Raw genomic sequence first — 17,695 nt, forward strand, 5'->3', positions numbered from 1 at the left:
CCTTCCAGTAGCACCTTAGAGACCAACTAAGTTTGTCATTGGTATGAATCTGAAGAAGTGTGCATGCACACAAAAGATCATACTAATGACAAACTTAGTTGGTCTCTAAGGTGCGACTGGAATGGTTTTATTTTATTTTATCATATGTGGTGGTCTTGCAGCAAGGTTAAAATTTACTGGGAAATGATATATAATGAATTGAAAAAGATGTTTAAAATAACATTTGTGGGTTTTTTTAAAAAAAACACCCAGAAGCTTTCCATTTGGGAATTATAGGGGCATAACTACCCAAACTGTATAGAAATTCATTCATGTATGTGACTACAGCGACAAGAATGCTATTTGCCCCAAAATGGAAAGAATAAGAAGTCCCGACGAAAGAAGAATGGACAAAAAACTTATGCAGAAATGGTGAAACCTACTGTAAAAATAAGAAATCAAGATGACAAGCTTTTTATATAGAAAATGGAAATGGTTTATTGAATATTTACAAACTAACTGTAAACAGATAAGAACATCGGCAGGATTATTGCAATAACCTGCAGTTTTATAAGAGTAAATATTTAAAGTAGTTGAATAAATGAGTAAGTTAATTTAGAATATGCAGGAAATGTAAAAAAATAAATTTAAGGAACTGCAGAAAGAGGGGAAAGGAAGTTGAGTTTAGGAAATGTTAAAATGATTTGGAAAGTAACTGAAAATCATAAATAAAAAATGGGAAAGGATGGGAAAACACTTTGGGAAGAATATCATCTGGATTCTGAGGAATAAATGAATGGCCAAATATTGTTAATAATGGAGAAAAGAGGAACACTCCCTTTCCACTCACCCACCTTTCCAGTAATTCCATCAGTGTGCTAGTGTTACCCAAATCAGTAACTCTGGGAAGAAGACAGGGGAAGAAGACTGCAAGAATTCCAGGTGCACATTGAGGGGAGTTGGCAGGCAACTTACCTTGGGGGTAGAACGCTTTCTTCGGTTCATCCAGCTCTGTTTGTCACGTCCCCAAACAGAGCATCCATGGGGCACAGGAGGAGGGAAGCAGAAAGGGACAAAAAGGTGGAGATAGTTAGCAACTAAGCCTAGCCTTTGAGAAGAGCTCATACAGTGGTACCTTTGGCTACAAACGCTTCTGGTTATGAACACTTCAGGTTACGAGCTCCGCTAACCTGGAAGTAGCTGGTTCTGGTTGCGAACTTTGCCCCACGGAAATCGCGCATCAGAGGTGTGCGCACAGTGGCAGACCCCATTAGCGAAAGCCCGCCTCAGGATAAGAACGGTTCCAGCTTAAGTACGGACCTCTGGAATGAATTAAGTTCATAACCAGAGGTACCACTGCACATTCTTAAGCTGTACAAATGCTATCAGAAAGGCCCTGCATAGATGGAACATTTTACATTTCATTTCATTTTCATTTCATTTCAAACTCATTTTCAACCAAATGTCTCAAAGGAGACCTAGAAAGACGAACTAAAAAAATACAATTTTTTTAAGCTACTATGTTATATTATTACATATAATGAAAATCTAATGATGCCATCATGCTGCAGTCTGCTTGGCCACAGACAGGTGGCAGTGAAAACTGGACTCTCAGAACCGCTGAGCCATTGCAGGATGGGAAGCTGGGTGGGAAGCTCAGGCAAGCAGTCCAGGTGAGCTGTGGAGGTTTGGCTTGGTCTAAGAGAGGGACACATGTGGCGCTGTGGTCTAAACCACAGAGCCTAGGGCTTGCCGATCGGAAGGTCGGCTGTTTGAATCCCTTTGACAGGGTGAGCTCCCATTGTTCGGTCCCAGTTCCTGCCAACCTAGCAGTTCAAAAGCTTGTCAAGTGCAAGTAGATAAATAGGTACCGCTCCGGCGGGAAGGTAAACAGCGTTTCCGTGCGCTGCTCTGGTTCGCCAGAAGCGGCGTAGTCATGCTGACCACATGACCCAAAAGCTGTCTGCGGACAAACACTGGTTCCCTCGGCCTATAGAGCGAGATGAGCACCGCAACCCCATAGTTGTCCGCAACTGGACCTAATGGTCAGGAGTACCTTTACCTTTAAGAGAGGGAGGGATGGCTTTGTTGAGCTCTAGGGGGGTGGGGAATGCTATGGCAAGGAGTAAAGGGAGAGGCAGGTGGTTAAATTGCTGTTTCCAAAGAAGCAGGCAGGGATTGTGTCTGGAACCATCATTTGCATGCAAATCATGTGCTCTGGCACTGCACAGAGTAGGGCCCCACTCAATGCAGTGCACCTGTCCTACCTACCTCCATACCAGATACACTTGCCCATCTTCGCACCTGTCCTGATGGCAGTTATTTTTCCTGTGGAAGTATAAGAGAACCATCTCTTGAACCACTTACATTTCTTTTAACATCTCCCTGTTTCACAGCAAGCCTCACGTCCAACATTATCACACCCATGTCATCCTCTAAGCTGTTTGGATCTTCCAGTTTTAGGGTCATCTCACTAGTCCTGAAAGCAGAAAAGAAGAGCTTATTTAGCCAAAGACTGCCTTAAAGATCACAGCAGACAGCCACCAACTATTACATGGTGCCACTAAGATGCTATTTCTGTTCTCCATAGCCTGTTACTATTAATGTACATGATTTACATATTATTTAAATGAGCAAAGGTTGGGCAGTTTTGGCCTTCCGGGTCTTGCTGGACTACATCTCCCATCAATCCTGACCATTAGCTATGCTGCCTGAGGCTGATGGGAATTGGAGTCCAACAACATTTGGAGGACAACAGTTTTGCCAGCCCTGTTCTAGAGCAGTCATTGTAAAGAAAAAGGCAAGTTTCTGCAGGAGAGACCAAAGGGAATGGAAAGAAGAATGGACAAAGTTTTGAGGCCAAGGTAATAAATGATGATGATGATGATGATGATGATGATGATAAAGCGATAAAACATCAGACATTAAAAACTTCACTAAATAGGGCTGCCTTCAGATGTCTTCTAAAAGTCAGATAGTTGTTTATTTCCTTGACCTCTGATGGGAGGGCATTCCACAGGGCGGGCGCCACTGACGAGAAGGCCCTCTGCCTGGTTCCCTGTAACCTCACTTCTCGCAGTGAGGGAACCGCCAGAAGAGCCTCAGAAGTGGACCTCAGTGTCTGGGCTGAATGATCGGGGTAGAATCACAGTGATCTAGAATTGCACCCACACTTTGTGTACCATAGAGCTTATATGAATTTAGAGGCAAACATTATTAACAAAATTCTAATTTGAATTTCCTTGAAATATTTCTTTCATAAATTTGAGAACGGGTATTGGCACAAGTAAAAAAAAAATGTACAGACCTATACAGGGTATTGAAATATGTATATTAAATATACAATGGTACCTTGGTTCTCGATCTTCCGAATGGTTTGACTTCTGAAACATTTGAAAACCAAGGCTTCCAATTATCTCAGGCGCCTCCAAAACAATAGCCAACAGCTGCATCAGACATTCCTTCCAAAAAATGTTCGGAAACAGGAACACTTACTTCCAGGTTTTCGGCATTCGAGAGCCGAAATGTTTGAGTACCAAGGCATTCAAGAACCAAGGCTCCACTTCATATGAATTCAGGTACCTAAGCACTTATCATTGTCCTAATTTGGCGTGGGGGTGGGGTGGAGTTCATTATTATTATTTTCAATTTTCCAATTCTTCATTTAAGAGTCTTAGAGGAAACGTAATATCAAATTTCTAAATATATCGCCTTGAAATTCAAATGCAAGCTGTAAATTTGAAGGGTTTACACATTCCTCATAGCTTAATTTTTTAAAAAAGATAGAGAAGATTCAGCAGGCTAAATTAGAATTCTGTAAGTTGTAGCATTTCGAATCTCACAGAATGGATAACCAGCATCCCTAAGTAAATCAAATCACAGGTAGGTAGCCGTGGTGGTCTGCCGTAGTCAAAACAAAATTTAAAAATTCATGAAGAAGTGTGCATGCACACGAAAGCTCATACCAATGACAAACTTAGTTGGTCTCTAAGGCAGTGTTTCCCAACCAGTGTGCCTCCAGATGTTTTGGGACTACAACTCCCATCATCCCTAGCTAGCAAGACCAGTGGTCAGGAATGATGGGAGTTGTAGTCCCAAAACATCTGGAGGCACACTGGTTGGGAAACACTGCTCTAAGGTTCTACTGGAAGGATTTTTTTTTAATCAAATCAATGTTTAATAAGCTTTAAGCATACCTGTTCAGCTCCAGTTCACCCAAAGTTACAACCGCTGAACCCATAAAGTCTGAAGAGGTTAAATCTCGATCATACACCTGATGCATATGGAAACAGGAGAAGAGGAAAAAGAAATATGTATCTGGACACCTGGAAACAATTTCTGCGTTTCAGATAAAAGAGCTATTTGTTCTCATTTAGTTCTACATCCGGCTCTGCAATTCGCGTGAAAAGCAACAGTTGGTCACATTTTTTATTGCTGTTTATTGGCCTGGTTCAAAACACTAAGCTGTGGTTTGTTTAGCTAGTGTGTGGCTTGTTTGAATGCCTGAACCGAACCAAGCAGACTATGAAATGAATGAATGAAATCTTTATTACGGCCAAAGGCCCACAATATAATCTTATGCAACACAATGTACAAAAACACTGGGCAAGACAGGATAAAATAAAGCAAGAGTAAATAAAGTTTAAAAAGGACTTAAAAATTCAATACATATAAACAGATATAATTTGCAATAATTCCTTGGATAAAATAGATGGAACAGTACGTTTGTTTCGACAAGTTTCCGCTATAAATCGGGTAATAGAACAGATTTTCAGTAATCATGAAGTAAACCATTTTTCCTTTTGTATGAGAGAACTGTAACCAAATATCTTGCTACTAGCAGTGTTCTGCTAGGGTCGCTGTCTTGTAGCAGATATGTTAACTGAGACTCCAAGTTCTCAGTCAAACTTTCTGTTATTAAGGGAAGTAGAAATCTGGTCCGGGAGTCCAAACCAAGCAGACTAACCTGGCTTGTTGACTTGAAATGATGCAAAACCAGGGTTTGTTTTTTGTTTACAAACCATGGCTTGCTTTAAACTCTACTTTGGCACTGGTTTGAGCCCAACTATGGCATTGGTTTGATCCCATGGCTGCTCAGTAATGCTTTTTTGGCTATCCCAGTTCAGATATTCAGCAGACAACTGGAAAACAAACCCAGCTTTGGAGAAGCAAATTGGCCTGTGTTTGCTCATGTGAGAGACCAATGTTTGTTGAGCAAACCATGGTTTCATGTTACAATAAATAAGTAAATCAAGCCACTGAAAAGTTTTCAGTTATATTCATAGCACCTCTCCCCACCCCAAAAAAACCCTCAATATATTTTGTTCACTTTTGTCAACAAAACAACAACCAATTTGTAATTATTATTATTATTATTAATGCAGTTTTGGAAGTTTCAAACAAAAACCATGAACACATTTTTTTCTTTGAAAAATACTCAAAAGAAATAAGAAAACCTGGCAAGCTGTTAACTTTTAAAGTTGCTGGTTGTTGTTTTTTTTAAGGGATAAAGCTTGCCTTTGCCACCCTCAGACAGATGGTTCCTAACATACCGATAGTTAAAACTATTCATTGAGATTATCCCCAGAAATAGGTGTTTTTATCTATAGGCAGTGCTCGCAACTACTATTACGAGGGCTTGTTCTATGGATAAGAGACAGTTTTCAACAGAAAGTTAGGACTATAAGCTCCTTTGTACCAAAGTCAAGTTCCTTTAGCTGAGATTCCTGCACTGCAGAGAGTTAGACTAGAGGACCATTGGGGTCCCTTCCAACTATACGATTCTATGATTCTGCTCCATCTAGCTCAGCACTATCTTCACAGACTGGCAGAGTTTCAGAGTTTCAGAAACATGTCTTTCCTAACCCGAAATGCCAGGGAATGAACCCCAAGCCTTCTCTGCATGCAAATCATGAACTTGCTTACAGAGGAATACAAACCTTGCCTATTATGTACAGATTTGGGTTGGTTTCCCCCCTCTCCTATAACCACTGGTAGTTAGGCAGGCTTTTGAAATACTATAAAAATCTAGCTCCTTCCTATTAAAAGTGGCACTCCAGAGAAAGTGCTGGTCTGGTCTTCCTTTCTTTCCATTGGGAAAATAACTACGCTGAGAATTAGAACCTATTGTTATGGAAATCACGGGGGGAAGACACATCTTTAAAGTTGTTAAATGTTATAAATATTATGCATAACCGTATCATTTCAACTTGACAGCTCAGGGAACTTACCTAGTTTTAAAAACCATATAAAATCAACTCCAGTTCCCTCCATTCCAATGCTATTTTGCCCTTGAAAAGGGACTCCAGGAAGTGCCCAGAGGCAAAACCAGGACCTTATTGTTCTTTTCGTATGAATACTCAAGAAGTTCCTCCCAGTACTTTTCACACATTTACTTTTGCTCTGAACCATTACCCGTACGTTAATCTTGTTTACCAGTATGTTAATATTGTATGTACCTCCCCTTTTCTGACGTTTAGCTACGGTATGTAACTATGATGTAGGAATGACACTTTTGAAATGTATTATGGGATTGAGGTGGGAAGTTTTAAAAGTTCTTGTAACCCTGTTCTTGTAACTCAGTGTTCAGTCTTGGCTTGAACCTTGCTATTTTGCTCCGGTTGGTGGCTGGACTCCTTCCTTTATTCCACAGTGGACCGCGGGCTCTTGCCTGACAAGCTGGGTGGCTGAGCAGCCTCGCACCCAGAATTTTCCCTAACACTATCTAGATATGCAGGAAATGGACTGGGGGTTGCTATATAGTAAACTCTACCTATGGGTGAAGGGCTAGAATAGATTAGTCTATGGCCACTCTGGGTAGAAACTCATTCTGTCTACAAATATGTTAACCCAGAGAAGAAACACAGAGGGGAATTGCAAAGTTCCGAGGCCATTCTCAAATTGAATGAATGTCAGTCGAGAACATCATCTGTTCTGCATTTTCAAGATGCCATCTGCTTGTAGACAGCACATCTCAAAGATAATTCCTTAGGTGTGAGAGGTTTTATTTGTGTATTTATTCTATCTACGAGCCACCCGTAACATGTGTTCGTGGAGGGATGAACAAATTATAATTAAGACCATTTAAAATGAGAATCTCAAATGTACACTAAAATCTAGCATAACTATAACCAGACTCTTCTCTGAGATGGGGGCTGAGATGTCAAGCCACTTTGAGAACTGTAGCTCTGCAAAGGGAGTTGCCAAATAACTCTCAGCAGTATCCTTCACAAACCACATATCCCAGGATTTTTGGGGGGAGGTGCCATGACTGTTCATAGTGGTATAACACTGCTTTAAATATGGGGCCCAAGTAAAGCTCCTCGACTACCTTCCCATACCCTCCAACATTTTGATAACAGGGACATTCAAAGACAACCTCATATACAATGCATTGCAGCAATCCAGAAAGGAGGGTTGCCAGAGCATGGATCGTCAAAGAAAAATTATCAGCACCCAGATAGGGTTGTCATACCTGAGGTTCTAGCTTAATGTGGTCAAAAGCAAGCTTCCCCCCCCCCCAAGGCCATTTTATGCAAAATTCGGCGTCAGCTCCAATCAACAGCTTACCTTCACACAGAGTCTCTGGTCAAGGGCCTGTATTGGAATTATGACCGTTTCATTCCAAACAGGGTTCAGGTTCTTATAGATAACTTTGCTTTTGTAAAGCGTTTTCCCATTCAGCTGAAACTTCACATAAGGATCACTCGTCCCTGAACAAGGAAGAATGAAACAAAATTCAGTTGATCTAGAAAGTGTTATCCCAGCTATCAGGTTAAACCAGTAATTCCCAAACGGTGTATCTTGGCACTCTACAATGAGAAGAGGATTAAGTTAATTAAGGGACCTCTCCAGATGTCCTTTTTATTGTACATTCGTGGTGATTTGTGATTATGGTGGTATCAGTGCTGTTAGACATGGAACTGGCATTGTTACTCGTTCCACATTTGTGAGAAACCAAACTTTTAATGTGGCACCACCCACACTTTGGAACTCCCTGCTGATTGGAAAGCTCCTCTGCTGTTCTCTTTTCAGCACCTGCTAAAAAAAAATTGTTTAGGCAAGCCTACCCAGAAATATACCGGTAGAATGCTGACAATGTGTTTTGATCTGGCTTTCAGCTTATTGCTGGTTTTTATTATTTTTGGAGGTTTGAATTCTTGTTTTTAACTGGGCTTTTTTGCTGATAATTTCATTGTTTTATTCTTTCCATGAAACACACTGAGGTTTGTTTTGCTTTGACTATCAAGATATATAAATATATTGTAAGGAATAATTAATAATTAATGCACGACCACTTTCGGCACTATTTGTCCAACAAAATTTGTGTGCCACTTGACTGTAAGAAAACCTCTGATTGGTTTCCAAGTTTTCAAATGGATTGATTTCTTGCAAGTGAGGGATGAGTACAGTATTCTGTTCCACCTGTAACATTACCAGTCCCTCAGATTGAAGCAGTTGAGTGGCTGAATATGGGACAAGGCTATTCTGCTCTCAATATTGCCGGTGCCTGTAACAGTTTTTTTGGGGGGGGGGCATACTGCTTTGCTTCCATCATTGTATGTTTTCACACATCTCTGCCCTGTCCATTCCCACCTCAACCAGAGAGAGAGAGAGAGGGAGGGAGGGAGAGGGAGGGAGAGAGAGAGAGATGCCACGTTCCATTCACATCATACATTTAAAGCACTATGATACCACTTTAAACAGCCATGGCTCCTCCTAAGGAATTCTGGGAGCTGTAGTTAAGGGTGCTAACAGTTGTTAGGAGACCCCTATTCCCCTTACAGAGCTACAATTCCCCGAGTTCCCTCTCAAGAGGGAGTGATTGTTAAGCTGGGAACTGCAGCTCGGTGAGGGGAATAGGGATACGAGTGGCACTGTGGTCTAAACCACTGAGCCTAGGGCTTGCCAATCAGAAGATCAGAGGCTCGAATCTTTGTGACGGGGTGAGCTCCCGTTGTTCGGTCCCAGCTCCTGCCAACCTAGCAGTTCGAAAGCACGTCAAAGTGCAAGTAGATAAATAGGTACCGTTCCAGCAGGAAGGTATACGGCATTTCTGTGCGCTGCTCTGGTGCGCCAGAAACGGCTAAGTCATGTTGGCCACATGACCCAGAAGCTGTCTGCGGACAAACACCAGCTCCCTTGGCCTATAGAGTGAGGTGAGCGCGCAATCCCAGAGTCATCCGCGACTGGACCTAAAGGTCAGGGGCACCTTTACCTTTACCTAACAACACTCAGCACCCTTAACAAACTACAGCTCCCAGAATTCTTTGTGGGAAAGCCAAAGCAGCATCATAGTGCTTTAAATATGTGGTGTGAATGCACCCATAGGCTCCCGTGGATCAGCCATCTTAGAACCAGATATCCCTTTATGCAGGGGAAGAGAAGTACCATCATTGCACATTCACAGAAGGGCAAAGCTCCACAGATAATACCGCTGAGCGTTAAGCATTTCCAATAACCTTCCAGAGGATGTTTCAACGCTTAGAAATGAGATGAACAGAGGTGATTTGCCTCACGTTCTATTGTTAATTTCTCTTAAATATTCCAGTCCCTTCTTTCCTTTCTTAAAAATAAAATAAAGGAAGGGGAGACAAGAAGGCTCAAGAGAAGAGCCGGCCTTTATCTCCCTGATAAGCAGAGGCTGCCAGCATATTAATAATAATTAAAAGAAGAAGAAGTCCCTCAACTATTAACTACATTAAAAAGGTTATATCTGGAGGAGGCCAGGGAAGCAACTGGTAGAATGAAAACACGAATAAGGAGATTGAAGGCAGGTTGGTCCAAACGCATTCGCTTATCTGTTTCTTAAATGGAACAAGAACCGCACAACAAAGCACTTTTTAAAAAGAAGAATAAAGGAAATGAACAGAGACAATATGTTTTTTTCGGCTAAGGCAATATTCAATCCCCAAATAACCTCTCCTCTTCGAGAAGGGGAGAAAAACAATTCTCTGTGGGGATATTCTGCATTTCTCACATAAACGTTGGAAGTTTTACACCCCCACGGCTGCTACCCCGCCTTCCCTTACTGTAAAACAATGCCGTTCGTGCAAAACGAAGGTTTTTTGTGGTTTCTGTTAGTTTTCTCTTTTTTTAAGCTTGCATTGGGGGTGGGACGGATGGGTTGGCGGGCAGTTGAGGGGGGGTGGGCGGCGGGAGGCGAACTATAATGAAAGAGCCTTTTAATTAAATGAGATTGCCTCCCTGGGATCAGGACTTCATGCTTGTCAGCTTACTCTCAAAATAAACATCTCAGAAGCAGGGCCTCGGCGGTGTCACTTACGGAGGCAAAGCACGCCGGGTAATCCCTAGGTATCTTGACAGCTACATAATGTTCAAACTGTTTCACGGGTGAACGGCAGCACTTGCGTGAAAGAAAATATTAATGTCTGGAATTAATAGGGAGAAAAGGGGGGGTGGCGGTTGACAGCACCAAAACGGGTGGGGGGGTAGGAGTGTCAAGTTAGGAGAACGTTAATTGTGAGGGGGAAAATAATTGAGAGGCGCGGGGGGGGGGGGAGGCGAGGCGAGAGAAAAGCACCGAACACGGCAAGCGAGGGAGGGCCTCTCTCTCTCTCTCTGCGCCCACCCCAGCGAAGAAGAAGAAGAAGAAATTGTCTCACTGTCAAGAAAGTAACGTCTCTACTAGGCAAGCCAGCGAGGAGGAGGAGGAGGAGTGAGAAAGGAGTCAACAGGCAAAAGGAGGAAGGAGCCTCTGTTGCTTGAGATGGCGACGCCAAGGATGAACAAGTGATGGGCTGTCCGCATCAGCCAACAGATGGCTTTAACCCCAATAATTGGCAGCTTTGCAAACAACGGGCCTGAGAGGCATTTCCTTAAGCAGAGAGCCGGCTGCCGAGATCCGAACCGGGAGCCAAGCGACTCCCCGTTTGGCCTTCCCTCTTGAACTCTGCACAGGTATTTTCTCTAACCTGCGTGCTGCCGGCACAGCTATGTTTCCCGTCTGTGCAGAGATCCTACACAGTAGTCCAAGAACTTCTATTTTTTAATAAATATATGCAAACTTCCCCTCCATGCTTAGTAGCCCCAAAATATCTGTTTAATAAATAATAATAATTTATACCCCACCCATCTGGCTGGGCTTCCCCAGTCACAAATATACAGTCGTATCTTGGAAGTCAAATGGAATCCATTCCATAAGTCCGTTCGACTTCCAAAATGTTCGGAAACCAAAGCACAGCTTCTGATTAGCTGCAGGATTTTGAAAATCGTTCGAAAATTGGAACACTCACTTTTGGGTTTCGATTGTTCGGGAGCCAAGGAGTTCAAGATCCAAGGTACGACTGTATATGCTATACCTGGAACTGTTACATGTAATACATGATACCCATTTCTGCATTTGTAAGAAATCGATCTTTTAGTTTGGCAGCAATCAACCTTTGGAACTCCCTAACAATTGACCACCAGACATGTTTCTTCACTATACCCTTTTTGGCTAAAAACATTTTTGTTTAGGCAAGCCTGTCCAGGCACAGATATGCTGATGTGTTTCTATCACTTTTTAGTCTACTGCTATGTTAAATATTATTTTAAAACATTTTAAAGGTTGTTTTTAACAGTTTTTACTGCTATTTTCATTTTCATTTTGCAAACAGTTTTGAGGTGTTTTTCACAATCAAGAGGTACATTATGCATTTTTGGAAATAATAAAAAAAAAGAAATAGTTTTGCCTTGTAAACTTTGTAGGGGTCTTTTTTCTCTAACCTGCATGCTTTCAGAATAGCCATGCTTTCTCTCCAAGCAGGCAAGCACAAGCTGAGAGGAAAACAATACGAACTGTACATTTTTTGCCCCTCAAACAACCACCATAAATGCTGTCAAATGTTACTACTACTAAATGCTACTGTTTCATTTAAAAATAAAAATAGGGCACATTGAAAATTTATTCAGGGCCCTGCCTTCCTTCCTAGCTTGAGTGTAAATAATTTCTACATTTGTTTGTTTTGTGTTGTGCATTACCTAAAAATATTAAGCAGGTAATACATTTGAAGCAGCACCTATGTATAAATTACTTAACACAGATAAATGGCAGCTAATATAAGGGGTGAGACAGAGTATGAATTCTAAAACCTGAATTGTGAATTGGTTGTTAAGCCACTCTGGAAATTGTAGCCCTCTGAGAGGAATATTAAAATTATTATCACAATTAATTTATTAATCAGGTCCAAGTCCAATGTTCTAACTGGTATGTCACCTTGGCTATCAATTTTTTTTAAAGAAATAGTAGTAGCAGCAATACCCCAGTAGCATGACCTCTGCCTATGTTTCCAGTGAAAGAGATTAGATGTTATTGGCATGTTTAGGCCCAAAACTAATCTGAAATATCCATGCGCAGTTTTGCCATTCTTATAAGAGAGAAATGTTTTGAGCCCTAGTCTCAAGTCCTCTTCCATTCTCTCTGTACGCATTTCGGGCACATTCTTGGAAAGCTCCTTCTGCAGCAAGAACTTCCTAGCATCACAAATGCACTGCCTGTACAATCCAAATGGCATTTAATGTTTCTCAAATTAGAGGCAGGTAGGGTGTTTTAAATGGTTACTGCTGCCCTCTAGCACTTAAAAGGAGAACTGCCTCTGAACTTTCCTGGAGTTTCTCACTGTTGTAGGTGTGTCCTGAAATCAGTGTAAATACCATTGGGGGGGGGGGATAAAAAAGGCAAAAGTTAATAAAATCTAAGTGTACCATGTATGTTTGCCTTGAAGTTTGCTGATGAAGAATAATCGAAACAGGGCCTTGTCCTGATGTTGATGTTTACTGAAATTTATCCTGAATAAAACTTTGTGTAGACTTTTTGAAATTATCCTTTTTGAAACTATCCGTTTTGGCCCGAGTTTTTGTCATTTTTCGTTTATTTTTGGATTGTCCCAAGAACTCCAATTTCCACCTGTGATTTCCAGCAACTGGCACTGAGAGGCATAATGACTCAGACAGTACAAATAGAAAATAACCGTTGTGGCTAGTAACATGGATAGCCTTGTCCTCCACAAATTTGGAAATGTGCACATGCTGCTGGAGATATGGGCTGTCTGGATCTCTGCAGAAAGGTTACACAGGGTACAAAATAGCACCAGATGACCCAAACCAAGTCTAACACTGCTGCGGTGGTCGAAGATTTGTTTGTGCATATACCACTAGTCAATGGGGTCAAGAGCCATTTCACACAGCAAAAGCGGCAAGCACAAACCCATCGACAAGTCTTCCTGTCGGTGCATGACTTTGCTTTTTCATTCTTATCTATGTATCTAAAACTATTATGTGTGAAAACAAAATTTTTAAAAAATCCTTCCAGTAGCACCTTAGAGACCAACTAAGTTTGTCATAGGTATGAGCTTTCGTGTGCATGCACACTTCTTCAGAAAGCTCATACCTATGACAAACTTAGCTGGTCTCTAAGATGCTACTGGAAGGATTTTTATTTATTTATTTATTTTACTACGTCAGACCAACACAGTTACCTACCTGTAACTATTATGTGTGAATTAGTCCTTGGGGCAAATTCTTGCCTGCTTGCCGCTGTGGCAATCACTGAAAGCCTGAGAATAAGTAACTGCCTTTCTGTTTAATTTTCTGGGTGCTTGAATTGTATAGGTGTCTGCAAAACAACTCATCTTGATGTCCAATGAGACACGATGACCAGAAGAGCCCATGATCCTGTCACAACTATAGCAGTGGAAGAGAATGAGTTAACCCTTCCCCTCCCCCCGGATGCCATTTTGCATTAAACCACTGGAAGCACTCTTTAGGAGATTTGGGCATCTGTATGCTCTATTTTCATGGTTACATCTGAATCAGAAGAGACCAGTGCCTGGATGAAGGCCAATAAACTGAGGCCAGATGGAATCTTTGTGGGTAAGGGGTTCCCAGATCTGGGAGTTCACCTGTCTCTGAAGAAACAGGTGCACAGGTTGTGGGTGCTCCTAGGTACAACTTTTGTCACTGTAGGCTTATGCGACTTCTGTGGTGAGGAGGGCCTATTATTAGATTAGGTTGAAACACCAACTACACCTTTCCAGGACAGGGAATGGACTACTGTAATACACTCTGTGTAGGGCTTCCCTTGAGTCTGGTCCAGGAGCTGTAGCTGGTGTAGAACTCTGCAACCGAGTTGTTGAGTGGAGCACCAGGACATGCAGATATTATAGCTGTGCTTGGAGAACGGCACTCCCTGCCAATCAGCTACAAAGCCATGGCTGTAGTGTGGCATGGTGGTTAAAAGCGCTGGGCCAGGACCTGGGAGACCAGGGTTCAAATCCCCAAGCAGCTATGAAGCTCATGGAGTGACTTGAGGTGTGTCCCTACCTCTTAGCCTAACCTACCTCATAGGGTTGTTCTGAGGATAAAATAGGAGGAAGAAGTGTGTGTGCCACTTAAACACAGCAGTAGCTATAACAACAACAACAACAACAACAACAACAACAACAACAACAACAACAACAACAACAACTATAAAGTCCTGAGCAAATTGAGACTAGGTTACCTAAAAGATCACCTGCCCCTCTATAGACCTGCAAGATCACTTACATCATGGATAGGCAAACTAAGGCCCGGGGGCCAGATCCGGCCCAAATGTCTTCTAAATCCGCCCAGCAGATGGTCTGGGAATCATTGTGTTTTAACATGAGTAGAATGTGTCCTTTTATTTAAAATGCATCTCTGGGTTATTTGTGGGGCGTAGGAATTCGTTCATTTTTTTTCAGAATATAGTCCAGCCCCCCACAAGGTTTGAGGGACAGTGGACCAGCCCCCTGCTGAAAAAGTTTGCTGACCCCTGACTTAGATCACCTGGAGAAATTCTACTTGTGGTGCCACACTCTACAGAATATCACAGGGTGGTGATCAGAAAACATACATTTACTGCCGTCACCCCATTAGTTGCTTCACACATCTTGAAAAGACTTATCCTTTTTGTCCAGGCTTTCCCTGTTTACCATAAAATTCGACCCTGATTTATATGCATGAATTCCCTAGATCTGTTTCATTTGTTTTTATGTCTTTATACTGTTTTGTTGATTTTAGGCTACACTGGATACTGGTTTGTATACTGTACATATTTTAAAAACATTAAGGGGTTTGGAAAGGCTTTAAGATAAATATATAAATACATTTTCCCGACAGAAATTGCCACATACAGAGCACACTTTGCCAGTTTATGAAACAGCTGAAATTCCTTCACAAGAATTGTGCAAATATGTGCATACAGATTTGCAGGTGAACAGTCTTTTCACTGCTGTCTTGCAACGCTTAAAGCATTGCAAGTCTTTCCTGCAGCATGGAAAAACATCCACAAGAGGGCACCACCAAAACAGACACAGATTTTGTGTCCTGTGGATACTGTCACATATAAAGTAGATTTTGCAAAGTAAAAGCTTAGTATTTCCTTACAAACGTAGATCCTGCCTCAACCACAGCTGGAGGGCCCCAGGTTCCCTCAATAGTTTTCAGCCATTATCCCAGCTCACTCTCTGACAACTTCATGTGACTACTCCATGAATGCAAAATTTAGTACTGGGCAGAAGCATTGAGATTTTGAGAACTGTTCCCCTTCTGTTTTGTTTTGTTTCAGCAGCAATTTTGTAGCTCTTGTGGCAGCAAAGAAAGGCTTGAAACTATGAAGTTAGAAAGCAGAAAAAGTACTTCATGGCCAGTGATGGAATAATTGATACAAAGAAAGAATTTCCGTGCAAAATCCCATCATGTGCACAAGAAATCATAACATGTGGATAAGACCCAACCCTCAGGTGCACAGCAAGTTGCAAAATTACCCTCTCCGCTAAAGCACCACTCTAATTATCTGTACAGAAGAGGAGGAGGAGGAGGGAAGAGGAGGAGGAGGAGGAGGAGGAGGAGGAGGAGGAGGAGGAGGAGGAGGAGGGAGAAGGAGCACTGTACATATAGCAAGAGACTGACTCACCACAGCGATCCCTGATGACCAGGTTTCTGCCTTCCTTCAGATGTATTGTTAACAGATATGCAAATGTGGTGGGCAATTTGCTCAAACCATGGCTTCCTTCCTCAAGCATCTGTGGGGAAAGTTTCAAAGGGAAAGGTATACATCAGTTTCACTTCTCATATACCGGTACTAAACACAGATCCACCCTATCACAATTCTAGGAATCTAAAAGCTTGGACCAGATGAAAGACCACTAAAAGTAGAGATAACACAATGTGTCTTGCCTAGGCATTAAGGTCGTCATCCAAGGCCATCACTTGTGTGCTCAGGCAATTTTATTTGCTATCACTCTGTCTTCAGGCTCTTTTTCTTGTTCCCTTGGGATCATTTTCTTATTCACAATGCTATTGCTCATGACAAGAGACGCGGGTGGCGCTGTGGTCTAAACCACAGAGCCTAGGGCTTGCCGATCAGAAGGTCGGTGGTTCGAATCCCCACGACGGGGTGAGCTCCCGTTGCTCGGTCCCTGCTCCTGCCAACCTAGCAGTTTGAAAGCACATCAAAGTGCAAGTAGATAAATAGGTACCACTCTGGCAGGAAGGTAAACAGTGTTTCCATGCGTTGCTCTGGTTCGCCAGAGCATGCGAGTTGTAGGCCAAAAACATCTAGAGGCCCGAGGTTGAGGAACCCTGTCTTAGGCCAACCACCACCTCTCAGCCTAACCTGGAAGACTGTATAACCAACTAAGGTAAGGGTCATGTTTATTGCTCCACCTACTTTTACCTGCCCGTGTGTGTCCTCTGGAAGGACATGTAACCCCTGGGCTGAAAAAATGTTCCCCACCTTTCTGTTAGGTCACAGTGCATCCAAAGCAGATTACAGAGCAAGTCACCACACCATTGGGGACTAGTGCTGAAGACAAGGTTACTTCTGTGCAGGAGGCAACATGAGAGTAACACAGGGATCCAGTCTTACAGAAGGGAGAACACAAGGAACATACCGAGTCAAAGTCCATCCAGCTCAATATTATTTTTCTCCAAGATTTCAGACAGGGGACTTTTCTAGCCCTACCTAGAGATGCCAGAATTGAATCAGATCTTCTACATGCAAATCAGATGCTCTGGAACTGAGCCATAGCCTTTCCCATTAGGTTGAGGTGAACCCAACCCACCTCCACCTGCCTTGAGAACTATTAACTGCACCACAATTCTTCCACATTCCTTGCTGTTATGCAATGCCCATTGCCAAATTCCACAAAAGTGATTTCTATTAACACAAGCTTCAGAGGATCTGCACCTGGTATTTGCAGCTTACAGGCTGGCATTCTTTTTTAAAAAAATAAATAAATGTATCACTCACCGACTGCTCCTCAAACAGCTGAGAAGAGCTGGAGGAGTCAAGGATAGAACTTCCCCCATACGAACGCTATGAAAAGAATAGAACAGAGGTTGTATTGACATTGCATTGTATTGTTGCTCAATCCTTCAGCGACGAAGTTCCATTCCAGTGCAAAAAAAGAAAGAAAAGCGAAAGGTGCAAGAGGGGAGGGCTTATCTTTGAGAAAGTTGAGGAATGTTGCTGGACGGCAGACCAAGTCACATGCTTTCCCTCATCATTCACATACATAATGTGTCAAGCCTGGTGCTCTGAGCCCATACACACTATGGTGCAAACTGCATAATCATGCAAGCCACATTACTTGGTCTAGATATCTCAGTATGGTCTACACCAGGCATCCCCAAACTGCGGCCCTCCAGATGTTTTGGACCACAGTTCCCATCATCCCTGAACACTGGTCCTGTT

The 17,695-nt window shown here is 42.3% G+C and overlaps 1 protein-coding gene across 5 annotated transcripts in view; it reads right to left on the reverse strand.

The window, feature by feature from the left end:
• The window catches only part of MCTP2 (multiple C2 and transmembrane domain containing 2), a 124,625-nt gene that overhangs the window by 80,226 nt on the left and 26,704 nt on the right, over positions 1-17,695 (reverse strand). For 4 of the 5 annotated variants that reach the window (XM_088656588.1, XM_035130470.3, XM_088656587.1 and 1 more), the window contains 6 exons: positions 17,252-17,317; positions 15,914-16,022; positions 7,549-7,691; positions 4,176-4,252; positions 2,347-2,458; positions 955-990 (listed from right to left, as the gene is read on the reverse strand). In XM_088656588.1, the coding sequence (XP_088512714.1) occupies positions 955-990; positions 2,347-2,458; positions 4,176-4,252; positions 7,549-7,691; positions 15,914-16,022; positions 17,252-17,317 (543 nt within the window). The remainder of the gene's footprint in view (positions 1-954; positions 991-2,346; positions 2,459-4,175; positions 4,253-7,548; positions 7,692-15,913; positions 16,023-17,251; positions 17,318-17,695) is intronic. The other variant, XM_088656590.1, reaches the window with a different exon arrangement.

The sequence above is a fragment of the Zootoca vivipara genome, chromosome 13 (genome assembly GCF_965207765.1).
Source record: "Zootoca vivipara chromosome 13, rZooViv2.hap1.1, whole genome shotgun sequence".
Taxonomy (NCBI): domain Eukaryota; kingdom Metazoa; phylum Chordata; class Lepidosauria; order Squamata; family Lacertidae; genus Zootoca; species Zootoca vivipara.